The sequence below is a fragment of the Hordeum vulgare genome, chromosome 6H (genome assembly GCF_904849725.1).
Source record: "Hordeum vulgare subsp. vulgare chromosome 6H, MorexV3_pseudomolecules_assembly, whole genome shotgun sequence".
NCBI classification, from domain to species: domain Eukaryota; kingdom Viridiplantae; phylum Streptophyta; class Magnoliopsida; order Poales; family Poaceae; genus Hordeum; species Hordeum vulgare.
Window position 1 is genome coordinate 547,249,411 of NC_058523.1, and position 17,882 is coordinate 547,267,292.

Here is a 17,882-nt window from a genome sequence, read left to right on the forward strand (position 1 = left end):
GGTAAAACAACAACATATTCAGATTCTACATATTTTTCTAGTCAAAATTCATATATAATATGTTAAATTTGGTTATGAGTATTTAAAAAAACATTTGATATGTATTGCAAGTTTAATGTTAAAAATATAAGGGGGGATTTTCTATAAAATAGCATGAAGGACTAAGAATACATATTTTTTTATTAGTGGTATAGATAGATACTAGCAAAAGGCCAGTGCGTTGCAACGGATTTTTCATAATTTCCAATGGGGATGACCCTATTTTACTGCATCACTGAGATATACTATCGCTCTTAATTTCATGAAATCATGAGCAATTTAGAAATCATAACATTTTCTAAAAATCATGAATATATTTTTTTATCATTTATAGGTGATATTGACAGTGGGTTAAGGTGATAATTAAGCGATAATTTTGCGAGATGGCCTTTGTGAAAAAATAACATGTTAAAGGTTTGAAAGATATGAATAATTTCGTGAAATCATGAACAATTTAGAAATCATAACATTTTCTAAAAATCATGAACATATTTAAAAGTCATGAATATTTTTTATCATATATAGGTGATATTGACAATGGGTTAAGGTGATAATTAAGCGACAATTTTGCAGATGGCCTTTGTGAAAAATAACATGTTAAAGGTTTGAAAGATATGAATATTTTTAAAAATGTTTTAATCTATAAAATATTTGAGGTTTGAGAAACGACAATTTTGCAGATGGCCTTTGTGAAAAAAATAACATGTTAAAGGTTTGAAAGATATGAATATTTTTAAAAATGTTTTACTCTATAAAATATTTGAGGTTTGAAAGATATGGATATTTTTAAAAATGTTTTACTCTATAAAATATTTGAGGTTTGAAAGATATGAATGATTTCGTGAAATCATGAACAATTTAGAAATCATAACATTTTCTAAAAATCATGAACATATTTAAAATCATGAATATTTTTTATCATATATAGGTGATATTGACAATGGGTTAAGGTGATAATTAAGCGACAATTTTGCAGATGGCCTTTGTGAAAAATAACATGTTAAAGGTTTGAAAGATATGAATATTTTTAAAAATGTTCTAATCTATAAAATATTTGAGGTTTGAGAAACGACAATTTTGCAGATGGCCTTTGTGAAAAAAATAACATGTTAAAGGTTTGAAAGATATGAATATTTTTAAAAATGTTTTACTCTATAAAATATTTGAGGTTTGAAAGATATGAATATTTTAAAAAATGTTTTACTCTATAAAATATTTGAGGCTTGAGAAAAGGGGGAAATACCTGGGGTCGAACCCAGGTCTCCTATACGGGATACATACGGCGTAGCCAACATGCTGGCTAGTGCCATTGTGTAGTGTAATGGCATAAAGTTTGATGAACCAGAAGCTAGCGGTAGCGATTTAAGAAAAAAATCAAATCGTTTTCCATTTATTAATGGCATTGGTGGGTAATTTTCATCAACTTTCAAGACAATGTTAATAACGGACGACAGAAGCACTAATTGCTTTATTAGTAAGGTATAAAGATAGATATAGATAAGCAATTAAATACTAAAATACAATACTCCGCTAAAAGGCGGGAAAGAATCATCTACTACATTATTTCATGCCAATTTTTTTTTCAATAGATAGTACTACATAATAAAAATGTGACGCTATTTGGTAGTCCAGTGCATGATATGTGATATGATAGGGATCGCATCTTATGTGGTGCACTTTGGCAGATCGGAGGGTGGGGGTGGGAGGGTGGTCTCGAGCGTGGGCCCGTTGTCCACCTCGAAGACAGCGGCCATGCCCATGGCCATGTGGAACTCGAAATGGCAGTGCAGGAACCATGCCCCGGGGTTGTCGGCGACGAAGCGGATGGCTGCCCAGCCAAGCCTGGGCACCTGCACGGTGTTCTTCATGGGCGGGTCCACGAGGTTGTAGCTCCTGACGTCCCTGGCGGCGTCGTGGTTGCCGTGGCCCTGCGCCAGCACGAAGAAGTCGTGGCCGTGGAGGTGCATGGGGTTGGAGTCGCTCTGCATGGTGGCGGTGCTCTGGAACACCACCTCCACGGTGGCGTTGTACGCGAACCGGCGCGTCATGGTGGCCTTGCGCGTGGGCTCGAGCTCCTCCATCCTGCCGCCGGGCACGACCGGTATCAGCGCCGTGTCGGTGAAGTTGAAGGCCCTCGGCGGCCTGCTGGGCAGCTCCTGCACCGGCACTCCGCCGTTCATGCCGTTCAGCTTGCCGCCGCGGTGGTATCGCGCCTGGAGCACCGCGGTGGTCTCCGGGAGGTGGAAGGAGACGTTGTTGATGTAGGCCACCTCGAAGGACTCGGAGCTTCCTCCTCTCTTGCAGGACGTTTTGTTGTGCGTGCACATGGAGCCCTTGCCCAGCGTGAGGAAGAGACGCTCGTCCACGCGCTCCCGGACCTGAGGTAGCAGCGGGTTGCTACCAGGCTGCAGGCCGGTGAGGTTGCCATGGAAGTAGAAGGTCGTGATCGTGTCGTGCTGGTCAGGCATCGCAGGCATGAGAGGCGGTTCATCTCTGCTGCAGTTTTGCGCATCACTACTAGAGATGTTCTTGTACTGCACCACCCCTCTGGTGACGAACACCGGGATCTGCGGGTCAGGCACCGGCGGCTGGTTGGCCAGCGCAGCCATGTAGTACCGGCAGGGTGGGGCGTCGGCCAGCATGAGCACGTCGATGGTCTCGCCAGCCGCGACCGCGATGACGTCCGTGGTGAAGGGCCTCGCGTAGTTGGCATCGGCGCCGACCACCGTGAGCTTGTGCCCGGCGACCTTGAAGTAATACTCCGAGAAGAGCGCCGCGTTCACCAGCCGCAGCATGTACGTCTTGCCGGGTTCCACGTCGAGCACGAAGTTGTCTTCCGCCACCCCTATGAAAATAATCGAGCACGCACAAGGTCATGAGTAACTCATGCAGTACGTTTTGCAAGTCTTGACACGACAATCATCGATCAGAGAGGAAGAACAATTAAAGAGTTTGATTACCGGAGCAGTTGTAGAGGTCCCCGAGCTTTCCGTTGATGGCGGCGGCGGCGGGGTTATCGTCGAAGGAGCCCCCGATGGAGAAGTTGTTGTCCACCTTGACGAGGTCCCTCTGCCACCACTCGCCGATGATGACCGGGACCTCCACGTCGGGCTTGGGAAACGGGTAGGAGGAGCCGGACCTGGGGCGGATGAGGATGATGCCGTGTAGGGTGGCCCGGAGGGCGGAGACGTGGGAGTGCCACCACAGGGTGCCCTCCTGCCCGCTCACCTCGAACCGGTAGGTGAAGGTCGTGTTGGGCTGGATCGGGCACTGCGTTATCATCCCGGCCCCGTCCGCCCAGCACGTCAGCCGCTGCTTCACGCCATGCCTGCCATTGCATATATATATCCACGCCTTAGCTAGAGGACCAACCCAAGCTCATCAAGCAAGCAAGCAAGCAAGAAGAAGAATGTTGTTCTTCGTGCATCATGCATGCATGTACATGGTACGCACGTACGTACCAGTGGATTGTTATTCCGTAGGGTGACTGGTTGACGAGGTGGACGACGACGGTGTCCCCTTCCGTGGCCTCTACCGCCGGGCCGGGGAACTGCCCGTTCACCACCGTCACCAGCGTGTCGTTGCACAGATGCCGCATACGCACCTGGCTTACCTGGACCCAATAGTTGATTGAGCAATGAGCATTATGGATAAGTTATAACGTGGAAGCTAGGAAGATTGAAATGGTAATTCAATAACACACTCACAACGAACGTGTGCTCGACAACAGCCGCATCGCCGCCAGCAGCCGCAGAGAGGACAACGGCGAAGAAGAAGACGACGAGGCCTGCTGCCATGGGGAGCTTGATCTTAAACATGTTGCCTGCTTTCTGCCGCTTGTTCCACCACCTTCTCTAGCTATCAAGAGTAGTAGTTGTTGCTTAATGCTTATTGCAGTAACCCTACCACAAGGTTATATATATACTACACCTGGCGCTGGCAGGTAGATTCTAGATGATTTTTTTTTACAGGCCCGGTCCAAATCTTAATCAAACAGTTAATATAGTCAGCTAGCTAGCTCTGACTTGGCTGCCCACCAAATTAACTTGATTGCTAGCCAGGATTTTCAGTTCTCAACTCGCGTAATTCTGATGCAATAAACTCTGCGGATTCTCAGTGGCTAATTTAATTACTCAACGATGTCTACGTTATGCACACGCAGGCAGAGACTATATGTTGACGAAGGAGCAGCAGCAGCCAGCAAAAACCAAACCAGCAGCAGCCAGCCAATTACCTTGAAGGTCTCTTAGTTTAGATTTTTTACTACATGCGTTTACCACGACATCTACAACCACCAAGTCTTGTTTTGCTACGGCTCCATTTCTTTGATTTGGTACATTTTCAACTTTTTGGTCATGGGAAATACGGGTCGATTTAAGAACGTCATATTTTATGCACACAAAAGCATATAGGGGCATGACTGTATCGTCTTGTTTTGGTCATAATTCCCATTGAGTTCAACGTGTGCTCTATTTAATTATTACTTTTCCCAGCTAGGAATGCAAACTAATATGTCAGCATGATGTGGTAGCTGACTAGGCGGTAATTCAGGCCTAAATTGAGCCGTGTCGTGCAACTAGCTGGGATTGTATTTGGTGAATTTTGAAGGATTTCGACACAATTTTATGTGGTCGTACTATGCCTCCCATTACACTCTCCAAGAGCGGTGGTCTGGGCGCTTGCTGGCGATAGCCACGTCCCAGTTTTTTCTGTGCCGAGGCAAAAAAAAACGAGAGAAAGGGAAAGAATCTGCCATCCCTAAATAATACAGTACCTATCCTGGATAAAAAAAGTTCCCTTCCTTCCCCACGAAGAAAGGAAATCTCGCAGTCGTCTCTCTCCCCTCGCACTTCCTCCGTAGCTCGCCCCGCGCCGCCGCCCTCCCCATAGCCGCTGCCACCACCACCACCAGCGCCCTCCCCCATAGCTCGCGCCCCACCCTCCCCTCCCCTCCTCCCTGAAGCTCTCCCCATCATGGACGACCTCCTCGTCCCAGGTGGAGGAACTGATACGAACCCAATGCAGCCATGAGGCTTAGATCTGGCATGCCCCACGGCACTGCTTCCGCCATCGACGGGAGGACAACCAGACGGAGCATGTGGTCACCGCCGCACGTTCTTCCTCCTCCGCAACCGGTCCTCTGCCCCTTCCCTCTTCTCCCTACGGGAAAGCCAATGACCCACCTTGTGCTTAACTCATGGAGGGGCAGTCGGCAGGTATGAGAAGATCCATCATAGACAACCTGAGGTGAGATGGGAAAAAGATGCAAAGTCGGATGTGGATCGAGGTGAGATGGGAAAAGGATTCCTGCTTGTTCATGCCGTCTCTAACAAAAATCTAAACTGATTACTTATTCTGTGTGTACATCCTTCTCACTTACAAGGACACCTACTTGTATAGCTTCTTTATACATTACCAAATGCAAAACATGAAACCATTTGAATCTAATCTTAAAAATGGGTGATGCTCAAAACAACAGGATATTAGAGAATTTATATTCTTGTTAAATCTAACACAGATTCTTGCTAATTTGGAACCTATTTATTCATTCACATCTAACATGTGCCACCATGATTTTTATGTCATTTATACCAAAACTCAACAGGTCGTGTACAGGGAGTGCTACATTGCTCAAACATAGTGCGCCAAATTAGAGCAGGTCGTACGATTTGGCTGTTACTGCAGTAGGGTGTGTGCGGCTGGTGAGATTGCATGTACTTTCCAGGCTGAAATGACCAGGCTCTCTCCTCCTTTTACTGCTGCCTCGTCAGTTCATGGGGATACGACTCTCTCCTCCTTTTACTGCTGCCTTGTCAGTTCCGGGGGACGCAACTCTCTCCTCCTTTTACTGCTCCCTCGTCAGTTCACGAGGACGCGGCCCTCTCCTCCTTTTACTGCTGCCTCGTCAGTTCGCTCGTGCAGGGTGACAGCAAGACGGCTCGTCAATGTTCACAGACGGTATTGCGGTTCTCCTTTATATACGCAAACTGCCTCCCCCTTTGTTGTTCTTCTGCCATTATCCCTGATGCTCCTTGCCTCTTCTCATGGAGGTGATTAGTCTTAAGCTCCTTCTCTCTATTCTTTACTGCGTGCAGATCCTTCATCTTTTGCTTCATTCTCATATATGTTTCCTGTCTTGCAGATCATGGGGAAGTGAGCGGCTGGATCATCCCTGTTTGCTAACCCTGTGCGTGGTCATCGTCTTTGTTCCATCGAAACTCGTCTTCGTCCGCCATTGAGGTGTTATTCTTCTCACCTTATTCCGCTGTAATACCATTGTTTTTTCTATTTGATTTGGCTACATTTTTGTGTTCATCCATTCCTGCTCACCACCTGTTTGTGTTTATGCGTCGCCAGAATCTTTTTCTGTTCAGCATGTGTTACCTACATCCTTTCAGTAGTATATCAATCAACAATTCCTTTAAACGAAGATGTGGGTCTTAGTTACTTGCTTAGGTCTAATTTAACCTTGAAGGTGGTTTTAGTTTGTTGCCTGTGCTTATTACCAGGAAACGAAGTTCTGAGTCTGCTTCTATCAAATTTTGCTGAACTATTTGCTCAAACAATACATAAATACACCTTCTATTAAGACTGTTTTCAGTCCTTCCTGTACTAGTTCTTTTTCTTGAAGGGTAAATTAGTTAAGTTTTGAAGTTAACTGTCATCGTGTAAGCCAATTGGTGTCCGGTGGCAGAGCATTCTTGAGGCGGTTCATTATGTCGTATGAATCTTCCTTTGTAGATGTTGCATATAGGCGATGAAACTTCAGCACCACTTGTTTGTGTTTATGCGTCGCCAGAATATTTGTCTGTTCACCATGTGTTACCTACATTTAAGGCTACTGCTTTCTTCATCAGGCATCCTGCTGGTTCATTTGTTCTACCTGCTCGTCGGTGATTGGGTTTTCCGGTTACCTCGTGTTTCTGATCCAGGTACGCCTATGCACAATTCCATCAGAGTTTATTTTCATGCTTTTTTACATGATGATCCTGATGCTGTTCATATTGTTACTGGATCCGACAATTAAATATCTTTAGTATTATTAGTAGGTGCACACGATATGAGCTCAAATGATCATGCGCACGATATGAGCTCAACTGATCCTGCAGCGGATCGTGCTGCTGCACATGAACGTTCTCTCGCTCGGCGGCGCAGCAGGGTCTCAGCACGAATCGCGTTGTTTCAGGGTTCGTGTTTGTTTCATGTGCTACTCTGCTTTTGTTATTCAGTCGTTTGCACTTCAAACATGTCTGAAGAACGCCAACGCATTTCCTTTTGCTTCATTTAGATGCGTTCAGTGCCGACCGTTCTTCCTCAACTGGTCCTGATAACACCGCATTTACAGGTGCGTGTGTTGCGCTTAGACATATCCTTCTTTCGTCGGCCTTTCATAAGGGTCGCTATTCATGTTGCGTGTCCCGTAGGTGAGGGCTATTTCCCAGTCGTTTCGGCTGCTTACACTGCCCTTAGGCGCCAGCAGCGAATGAAAAAGAGAAGGATGCGTAGATGGGTTTGTGCAGGTGTGTTGCCATTTTGTTGGCTTTGTAAAACCTTGAACAGAATTAAATGCGTTCGTCTAATTTTTTTATTCGTTTCAAGGATATCTGTACTCGACTACATCAGTAACACGCTCCCTATTCTGTATGCAGTACACATAATTCTTAAAAGGTACACGAACGCTTACAGCCTGGAACATGGTAAATATTGTGTATGCGCCTCTAACAAATCGTCTCTACAGCCACCCATAGGAAGAGATCATATCATGGTGCGCCTGAGTATCGATGCCAATTCTGTGGTGTCGTGTTTTGGTACCGTGAGAGGTGCAAAAAAGAATCAAACATAAGTGAGTGTCGTGTCCTATACAGCTTGTGCTGCAAGGGTGGTAAGATCAAATTTCCACCATTTAGAGAACCACCAGCTTTCCTGTCAGAGCTACTTAGATTTAATGGTGACTCGCGGTCCAAACACTTCTTGGATAGAATCAGACAATATAATTCTCTCTTTGCCTTTACTTCCATGGGAGCCGATATCGACAGACACATAAATGGGGGTGGTGGTCCATATGTGTTTAAAATTCATGGTCAGGTTTATCACCGTATTGGATCACTTTTGCCAAATAGAGGTGCTACTCCAAAATTTGCTGAACTATACATTCATGACACACCTAATGAGGTTAGCAACAGAATTAATGCCGTGTTGTCGCAAGATGGTGAACAAGAGAGTGGTATTGATAGAGCAATAACTGATGGTCTAATGAAAATGCTTGATGGATTTAACCCTCTTGTGAAAACATTTAGATTAGCTAGAGACCGTCTTGCAAATCAGGGTGATGAAAGAATCGGTATAAGAATAGTTGGCGCAGAAAAAAAAAGACTCTGTTCAGTTTAGCCTACCCACCTGTGATGAGTTTGCCGGGTTAATTGTTGGTGATTTTAGTAGCGAAAATTATCGACGTGATATTATTGTTGATAGTCTTGAAAAGGGTTTGCACCATGTCTCTGCGCTACATCCTGCATTCATGTCGCTCCAATATCCTTTATTGTTTCCTTATGGTCGTAGAGGTTTTCAGCTGGGTATACCACACAGGGAAATAGACATAACATGATCAATAGATATCACAAATGACTCCCAAGTTTGTGAGGGTAGAACTCATGTATCGATGGCAGAGTATTACTGCTACTTTTGTCATTACAAAAAAGATCAGTTCAACCCTTTTCTTTGTTGTGGGAGATTATCGGCCCAGTCTCAGGTTGATAGCTTTGCGTGTGTGGAAGAAAGTAGATTAACATACATAGCTGATCATCAAGATGATTTTAGATGTGACCATTTCCAAGGGAGGGAAGTTTCATCTCCGCGCCCCGCCCCTCTGCATCGATGCCGCTCACCCGCTGCCCCGCCGCCCCTTCGCGCCCGCCCCGGCCAGCCGTCCGCCGCCCCTCCGTGCCCCGCCCCGGCCGCCCGCCCCGCCCCGCCCCGGACGCCGCCCGCCCGCGTCCCCGCCCCGCTCGACGCCGGCCCCCGACGCCGTCCCCGCCCCGCTCAAGCTATTGATTCTAGAAGTAAAGCACGCACCCACTGCTAAATATCCCAACCTGCCCATCCGTCAACACACTTGACCAAATTACACTAGGGTTTCTTCCTTTGCCATCATGTGCGGCTGCAACCAATGCAAGATGTACAAGAACCACCTCGCACAGTGTATTTCGAAGCACTTTTGTTCAGCAGCTTTGACTTATATATATTTGCTAATATCTTTTACTTATACAAACACGTTCACAAGTATAACAACTAGATAAGTACGCACATGTACGCTCAAGAGGCGCGCCAAAGGCGCGCCCCTGCCACTAGTTCAATTAACATGTCGTCCTAACAAGTGGGTCTAGCTTCAGTATGACAAAATAATAAATGTGGTAAAGATTGTCACAGTTTTTTTTTTGAATACAGTATAAATGCAAGCGCTCATATACACGCGTATATACTCATCCCTATGAACGCACACATGCACACCCTACCCCTATGAGCACCTCCGAGAGACTGAGCCGGCATATCATCTTATCGTCGGAAATCCCGAAATAAATTCAAGAATAAGTGCGAACACGTGTGGACATTTCTATTGTTCGCCCACACAAAATCCATGTGGGCTGCCTTCTGTGTACGCCACACACGATGTATGGATGGATGTTTAATATGCCACACATGTGATGAATATCAGGACACGGAGGAATTAAGCTGGAATTAGGGTTTAGAATGAAGAAATCATAAGGTATTTTTTGAAAAAGCGGAGAGACAAAGAAGTACTCCCTCCGTCCCAAAATTCTTGTCTTAAATTTGTTAGATATAAATGTATCTAGTCACGTTTTAGTATCTAGATATATCTATTTTTAGACAAACACAAGACAAGAATTTTAGGACGGAGGGAGTATGTTCTACCTTCCAAGAGGGTAAATGGGGTATGTGTTAGAAAAATCGTTTGCTAGGAGTCCGTATGCAAAGGTAAGTTAAGAAGGTTGAGCTAAGCAACCTTAAAACTGGAGCTTAATGGGAGGCACTCATCATTTCACCTTTGTGGCTTAATGAAACGGATCAAGGAGATCATGTTTTGTAGGAGAAAACTACCTTAGAAAATATTATGTAGGGTTCAAGAAGAAAGAAAAGGACATGCTTTGGAGGCAACCAAGGAGAAGACGGTCTGCAGTACGAGCATCGTCGCTTGTACCACTGGGCGTACTAGTAGGTCAAGAACAACTCTCGACATCTAGAAGTGAAGACGAGTTGTAGTAAGAGGGTGGTTGTACCGCCTTTGGTATCATAATGCCCCCGAAGAGCCAAACTTGTCTAGAAGACAAGATGATGTGCAGTACGAGCATCCCACTCGTACTCTCGCTCATACAGAGAGCAGCATCCAAACTCAGAAGTTGTCCAGAGAAGAAGATGTTGGTATGACAAGTGTCATACTCGCGCGACATCAAAAACCTCCATTGCCCCCACAAGAGAATACAAGGTCTGATATACAAGCATCCCCGTCAATGAGTGAATTTTATGCATATTTTTTAGAGAATATTTTAATGTCAAAATCACTCATTTCATGTCCATCTAACACCCATTTTACCAAGTCCGTTCCACAAATTTTAGTTTTGTTTAGTTTCTCGTTATTTCATGGTCTTTGTAGCTACATGCGGGTTAAACTGAAGAAGTCCCATGTACCATACGCATTTTGAAGGTTGAAAATGACATTTTTGCAAACTAAAAATGAAGAACCAACGTCACTAGTGGTTCAGTGTCGTTCAGATGATTCCAACGAGTCCAAGAATTCGATATCTGCATTCGTATGAAGAAATGGCGATCAATATACAAGAGCGTATGACGACGCTTGGTACGACAGGGAAACTCGTACATTAGGTCTTACCACTTTCACACACCTCCAAAAATTAGCCATAACTACTCCGATTTGCACTAATTTCATCCCGATTTGTTCATGCACGAGCTTTGGCAGAGAGGCGATGCTTTGGGAGAGGTTTCGTCTCTCTAGAACCCTTGGACGAAGGAGGAGTCACACTAATGAAGAAAAACCTAGGAAGCCTCCTATATATTCATATCCAATCTTAGACATCATCATTCATCATCAACAAGTCCCATCTCTCCACCGCGTGCCACCATACTTCTATTACCGCAACTCCACCATAGAGGGAGGGTCAAGACAAGGAAGAAGAAGGGAGGAGGATCCTCCGGCATCCGGCACCGGCCCTCTGGCCGGTGCCATCTCCACCAACACCGCTATGCCTCGATGCCATCTCCATCAACACCACCGCGCCTCTCTTCTTTTCAAAACCACGTTGTCTTGTAACTTTACCTCTACCCTCAATGTTCTTCATCTCCATGCTTTAGTAATTATTAGTTCACAAGGAACAAGGATGAACTCTAGTTGTATTTGTGGTGAGCGCCTACACAAAATAGAAAATTCATTTTTGTATGTTTAAGTTAATAGCCTTCATGAATGTTGTGTGAAGAGGCTCAACTAACATTTTTTTCCAAGTTTGGCCATGGAGCATATTACTATCCTTGTATTGGTTAGGATGTTGAGGTTATTCAATGTGGCAGTAAAAGTCGCAATTCCTCTTTTGCAATTGATAGGGAATTAGAAAAAACCCTTAGTGTAGTTGCGTCAATGGGGAAACGTTTAATCACCATAGAGAGAACTGACATGCGGAAAGAACAATGGTGGCATGCATCGTATGAAGTCTACTTCGAGTAGGACGTATATTGTACCTGACTTCGCCCACATCAAACATATATATAGAGTGGCTTAATTATCTAAACCTAGAATTATGCTTATGCATATGTTACATAGATCATACTAGTAATGAGGATTCGAACCCTCCTGAGAACGCCTGATTACTCAAGTGTCACCTTTTCCTAGAAGGATTGGGTGCGCTTTGATGCATCGTTGGTGTTGTTGGGTTTCTTAAAAACAATCACTTTGTTTCAAAATATAAGGTGTATTATTTAAAAAAAGTTAAACATTTTAAATGTGATAAAATTTATAGAGAAATATATTGAAATCCATAATATCAAATCAGTACTTTTAGTCAAAGTTAAAGAAAATTGACTTTCCAAAAAACTAATACCCCTTATATTTTGGAACTGATGAAATATTTAGTTTGGCGGTGGGGGGAGATGATAGAGTATGTTTTATTTTTATTTATAATCCGTTTATTTGTTAGGCCTTTCGTGGTGTTGTTCTCTGTTATCCGCTGACCAACCTATATTTATGCGGGGAAATTTTTGTGTCGATGGCATGGTGGCGCTTCTTTTTTCTAGGTGATTGGAGGGTGCGCATGATTGATGTTTCATATGTCGGTTGTTGTTGATTAATTTGAAAAATCGTTGGCATGGTCAAAATCATAAACCAAATTCAAAATTAAATACCTCAATTGAATAAAAGAGTTTAAAAATTAGTAAACATAGTGAATTAAAATTTAAATGGAGAGCTTGAGAAATTGTTGACCCGGTCAAAATCGGATGGCCCAATTCTGAACTGAATACCTCAAATAATTATGGGGCCTTAAAATTTGAAAGCATAGTTTATAGTATAATAAAATTTAATGAGATTTGAGAAACTGTTGACAAGGTCAAAATTGGGTGACCAAATTCTTATTGGAGTCCTCAATTGAATGTTATCTCTTTAAACCTAAGGAGCTTAGTGTTATAGAGGATTTTATCCACCTTTTAATTTCCATTTCGGTCTGCTCTTAGTTATTTAAATAAAACTACTTTTATTATTGTTAGTAAGAAATTGAGGAAATAGACTAATTTTAGATAATGCTCTAGGTGTGAACCAAGCTGCGTGAATAATGAAATGGCTGCAGGGTTGTTATTTGCATGTACAATCGCTCCGTATGGGATCCACATACTATACTTATCATGAATTGCAATAGCCATGTACACTTATAGGCCTTCACCTGTTCGTACCGACCCTCGTACCAGATACCCCGAAAGTCTTAGATCAAGATTGACACGCAAGACGGTGCATGGTAAGAGCACCCCCCACGTATGATTTTTTTGCCAACCCTATGCATCTCTTTGTCTCAAACTTCAACCCCAAATTCTTCCGAACCTCAGATTAGAGTCTTCTCCTTGGTAAGTTTCTCACCAGATCCAAGGTTTATTTCTCCAATATGTGGTTATTTTTCTCGCAATGTAAACCTATATGAGTTCGGTATTTTAGCACTTCCCGACTGAATTGAGCGTTAGTGTTCATAATTCTGATGCGATGCGGGAAGACATTACCTACCTACTTACATTTGTTGAAATTTCATTGTTTTTTCTGGACAGGATGAACTAGATTATCGAAGGAGGTAATATGAAAAACATCATGGAGAGAACTTCATTCTCCCACGCCCGTAGCTCATCCAAGCGCCATAGCAGTGTTATTGGATGTGGTGGGGTTATTGCCGAGATAGATCTTACATCACGATCCTTCATCGGTCGGCCAATTCAGCCTCCCTCCATGATGGGCCTGATAATATGACAAACATAGAATTATGATGCCACGAACCGTTTTATGAAATGGTGCACAAAATTTTAACCTTTGTCGGTTTTAATAAGCATAAGAACAAAAGTGTGAATTATAAATAAAACTTTAAAAGATTTTTGAAGAAGAACCATATTTAGGTGAAAATTTTAAAAGCATGTGTACCCTTATTTAAACCTATGTTAACTTCTTAAAACATATTGAATCTTTTTGAAAATATTTTGATTTTTTTATTAAGAAAGCGAACATCTTCTATAATACCTGAATATTTTGCAAAATAGATTGAACATTTTTTATATTTTCAGGAACATTAAAAACAAAAGAATAAATGAATGAAAATCGAGAGAAAACATTAGAGAAAAAAAGGTAAAAAGAAAAACCAAAGACCAAATTAAGAACCTTCTAGAAACTTCCTAAATCCGGAAAAACCAAGTCAGAACGTCAAAGAATAAATGTCAAGAAATGCCGTCTGCCTGGCGCGCCCGTCATTTGGTCGGCTCTTGGCGCACGGTCGATTGACGATGTGCGGCCAGGTCGTTTCTCAAAAAAAAAAAAAAAAAAAGGGTGCGGCGCGGTCGAACCAGCCTGCGCCCGTCGTGTGTGTTCGTCGAGCATGTGATGGATCGCAGTGGGTGCCGTGCCTACCTACAAGAAGATACAGATTCCTCCTTTCACTTGCTACACATTCATCCGTGTCTGTCATCACTTTTAAAGGCCTACCATCTAACAGTACCAGTCTCCTCCAGGCTCTAGCTCATGGACCGACGATTGTCCCATATATACATGCATGTAGTCTTCAGCCATGCATGTGCTAGCCATAGGAAGAATGGCAACCAAAGCAGCCTTCCTGGCTGCGTTCCTGCTCGTCCTTGTGGCCGGCGATCTCGCCCATGGCCACACCGTGCCGCCGCTCAGGCGCGGCACGCGGAGCCACGACTGGATGCAAGGCAAGAAGGGAGGGCCGCCTAGTGGCATACAGCCATCAGATGCCGCCGCCGCCCACCTCCGCGCCATTTCTTCGATGCAGAAAGGTAGAGGGCTCTGCATCATTGCGTTGATAATTTTCGGGTGGTACTCCAAAATGGGTCACATAAAGAGAAGCAAGCAGAGGAAACCAAACAGAACCTTCCCATCATTTTTGGTAAACCAGTTTACCTATATATTGTCCTCGTTCCCTTATACACATGTCTTTGGATCTGCATTCATGTTGATTTCTGTTACATGCTTGTCAGGCGTGGAGGAAGGCAAGTTCGTCGCGCCTGTGCCGGGATTCGAGCTCCCGCCGCTTCCTCCGAACGCTGCATGAGAAGAGATCACATCACAGGGCGAGCATGCATGCCATGGCATTGACCGTCACTAGCTAGGTCTGTCAGTAAAGGTGTGGGAGTGTTCAAGGATGCTTTCAATAATGTTCATTTAGTAAGACAGCATCGATCTGCTATATTTAATTAACTTGCTACTAAGTATGATGCCGTCTATGTTCGGTAACTGTAAGGTTGCAGTATCAACTGTAATAATGGGAGAAAAGAGCGAGTATATCCAGAATGAAATAGCTCAGTGCTTTCCGGTGTGATGAACTGTTGATAAGGGAAACCATAAGCAGTTTCAGAAAACATCAAACGGGACTTCAACAGGATCGACGTGGGCTTTGGTCAACAAACATTGCCCCACACTGCTTAGGGCTAAAACAACATCCCCATTCGCACCTTCAGGACGTCGTTTTTTGTCGGTTGACCCCATTTTTTGGACCGACGATCCCAGACCCCAACGTGCTAACGAAAGGAAAAATGACGTGTGTGGCACCATTGTTAGGCGAGAAACGTCTTTCCCCCGTCAGATTCGCCCTCATGCGTTACAGGACACCTGGCCGCCATGCCGATGCCGGCGCCGCAAACTTGCCCATAGCCGATGCACACGTTTTGATCCCAACTCAGCCGTCAACCCCGGCCGACCGACCCTCTTTTCTCCCCTGAAGCAAAAATGATTGTCATCGTCCCTCGAGTTCGCTGACGTTTTTGAATGAGCCGTCGCCTTCCGCGGGGGCATCCACCCAGGGGTGATGCGGTGGCTGGCTGAAAGCCATTGACCAACATGCTGCAAACTGCTCCATCCATCTGTAAATAGATCTCCACAGACAACGACTCAATTTTCGCATTGTTGACTTCTCGCAAACTTGCGATCGGCGGAAGCAGTGGTGGTGTCGGATTTCGGTCACTAGAACTAGTGCCGGCCCGAGAGGCCTACTGTGAAGATGTATTCGTGCATGTAATGAAAGATCGATGGTTTTGGTATCTGGCAAACGGATGTAGATATCGGCCTTTCCTTTTAGGATATGCTTGCAATCTTATCATGAAGTGGTTCTCACGGTTTCATTTGAGAGGTTCTCCTAGTTTCAACCATGTACAGTTTTCAGTACAACAACGCAAGATCAAAGACGTTCGTGCACCATTGAGATTAATTCATATTCTTTTTTTTTTTGGCAATATTTAAACGAAATTTCGGGATAAGCTTATATAGCAGTTTGAAGTCCCAACTTTCTCAACTGTACTTCGTTGCACACTGGTTTTACACCTTGATGACAGAAACAGAGTCACACTGCAAACACGACAACTTCACACAAATTTATTCTTATTATTAGTACTAGCCACTTGATCGTCGGTCTCAAGCTCGGCTGCGCTTCATGGTCTACTGAGCGGAAGGCGGGGCAGGAAGCGGGCGGTCGTGTGCCGGCAGGCTGTTGACCGTGAAGGCCTACTCTTCTTCCACGCCTGATCTCCCTCCAGTTCCATCGTATCCCCCAGCTGGTATGACACCCAACAGTCAGAACCAGGGACAGGTTACAAGTCATGACTCATGACATGACAGGAGAATGAAATGGACTACAAATGGCAAGCAAACGGAGCAGTAAAGCACCGACAACACGATGTCGCGTGCATAGCACGTACTGAAATCACGAGAGATTGGTTGCAGCTATGGATTACCAATGGTGGAGGAGTGGCCATGGGTAGCGGTGTAAGTCGGTGGCCGTAGTCCGGCAGCAGATCCTCCTCCTCCCCTGATGCCGCCGATGTACGCCTGGGCATGGCCGCCGATCACAAGCTGGCCGCAAACGAGCATCAGAAGAATCAGAGCTGGGAATGCCTTGGACGCCATCTCTTTTGGTCTCTCACTTTGGTTGGCTGCTCTGCACTTCTCTTCTCTGTCTATGTGGTGTGGTGTTCTATAGATTAGTAAAGATCAACATCACCGAAACAAACGCAAGCCACCACCACACACACCAAAGACAGGATACATGGGCGTTAAGCGCAACAACACCATCCCTAACACTACCATCACCAAGAGATGAAGCCGTGGACTCCAAAGCGCCAACTTCAAGACCATGAGGGGGACGAGGTCAGTCCTGCTGCATCATGCGCGAGACGAGCTCGGTCCTGCTGCACGGGGCGCGAGACGAGCGATGGACCGCAATTGGGAGAGGGCCAGCCCTTTGAGGAAGTAGCGCCCGAGCGACGCGGAAATGGGGCAAAGGTCAAAACGATCTCAACACAGACGAGCCGACGCCGGAGAAGTCGGCCGCCGCCGCAAGCAGATTCGTTGAGCTATTACGAAGATGACACAACACTGGAAGGCATCATGCCGAACCTCCCCGCGCCACCGCCCATGACCAGAGCAACGACCATGCCCGGCCGTTGCCCTACCCGCGTCGCCGGACGAGCTCCAAGCACCAGAGCCGCTGGGCGCGCACCACCGCTGCCACGCGCCATCGGCCGACCCCTAACGCCAGATCCAGCAGGCGGTCATCCGCGCGCTACCTCCCGAGACGAGAGCGTCGCAGCCGCTCACTGTGCGCGGGACCCAGGACGCCAGCCACCCCGCCGCCCCGCGAGCCCGTCGATGCGCCCCGCGGCCGCTCAGCTCCACCACCTGAGAGATCAGCCACACGCCGGTGCCCCACAAGCAGAGAGGGAAGAAGGGCCCCGCTGCCGATGCGCCCACCGGGATATTCCCGATAGCGCTCGCCGGCGGCGGCAAAGAGGAGGGGAGGGAGGCGGGGTCGAAGTGGAGGGGCGGCTAGGGTTCCCCCGACGTGCACTAGCGCGCCGCGGAAGGGGAGGAAAGGAGAGGACAAGATTCCGGAAAGAGCAATCTTACATAGTTAGGAGTACTTGGTACCGATGTTATTTTAGTGACCGAATGCAATTATCGGGCACAATACACCGCTACTGTTTCTAGATGGTTTTTGTGCATTCAGTTCTTTACATCATTTTTAAGTTTTTTTTACGGGACATGTCTTGTGATTTTACCGTATGCT

The 17,882-nt window shown here is 45.4% G+C and overlaps 1 protein-coding gene across 1 annotated transcript; it reads right to left on the reverse strand.

Annotated features, from left to right (window-relative positions):
- Window positions 1–1,533: 1,533 nt before the first annotated feature.
- LOC123405837 (laccase-19-like) lies at window positions 1,534–3,857 on the reverse strand. The gene is made up of 4 exons (XM_045099376.1): window positions 3,747–3,857; window positions 3,501–3,652; window positions 3,000–3,367; window positions 1,534–2,884 (listed from the first exon to the last, which is right to left on the reverse strand). Exons 1-4 carry the CDS (start codon window positions 3,855–3,857, stop codon window positions 1,704–1,706), a joined length of 1,812 nt encoding a protein of 603 aa, XP_044955311.1. The 3' UTR covers window positions 1,534–1,703.
- Window positions 3,858–17,882: the final 14,025 nt, after the last annotated feature.

Coding starts and splice junctions, on each gene's coding strand:
- LOC123405837 (XM_045099376.1), bottom strand. CDS start 3,857: ATGTTTAAGATCAAGCTCCCCATGGCAGCAGGCCTCGTCGTCTTCTTC. Junction 3,653..3,746: donor TTGTCGAGCACACGTTCGTT/GTGAGTGTGTTA, acceptor TATTGGGTCCAG/GTAAGCCAGGTGCGTATGCG. Junction 3,368..3,500: donor TACGGAATAACAATCCACTG/GTACGTACGTGC, acceptor ATGCAATGGCAG/GCATGGCGTGAAGCAGCGGC.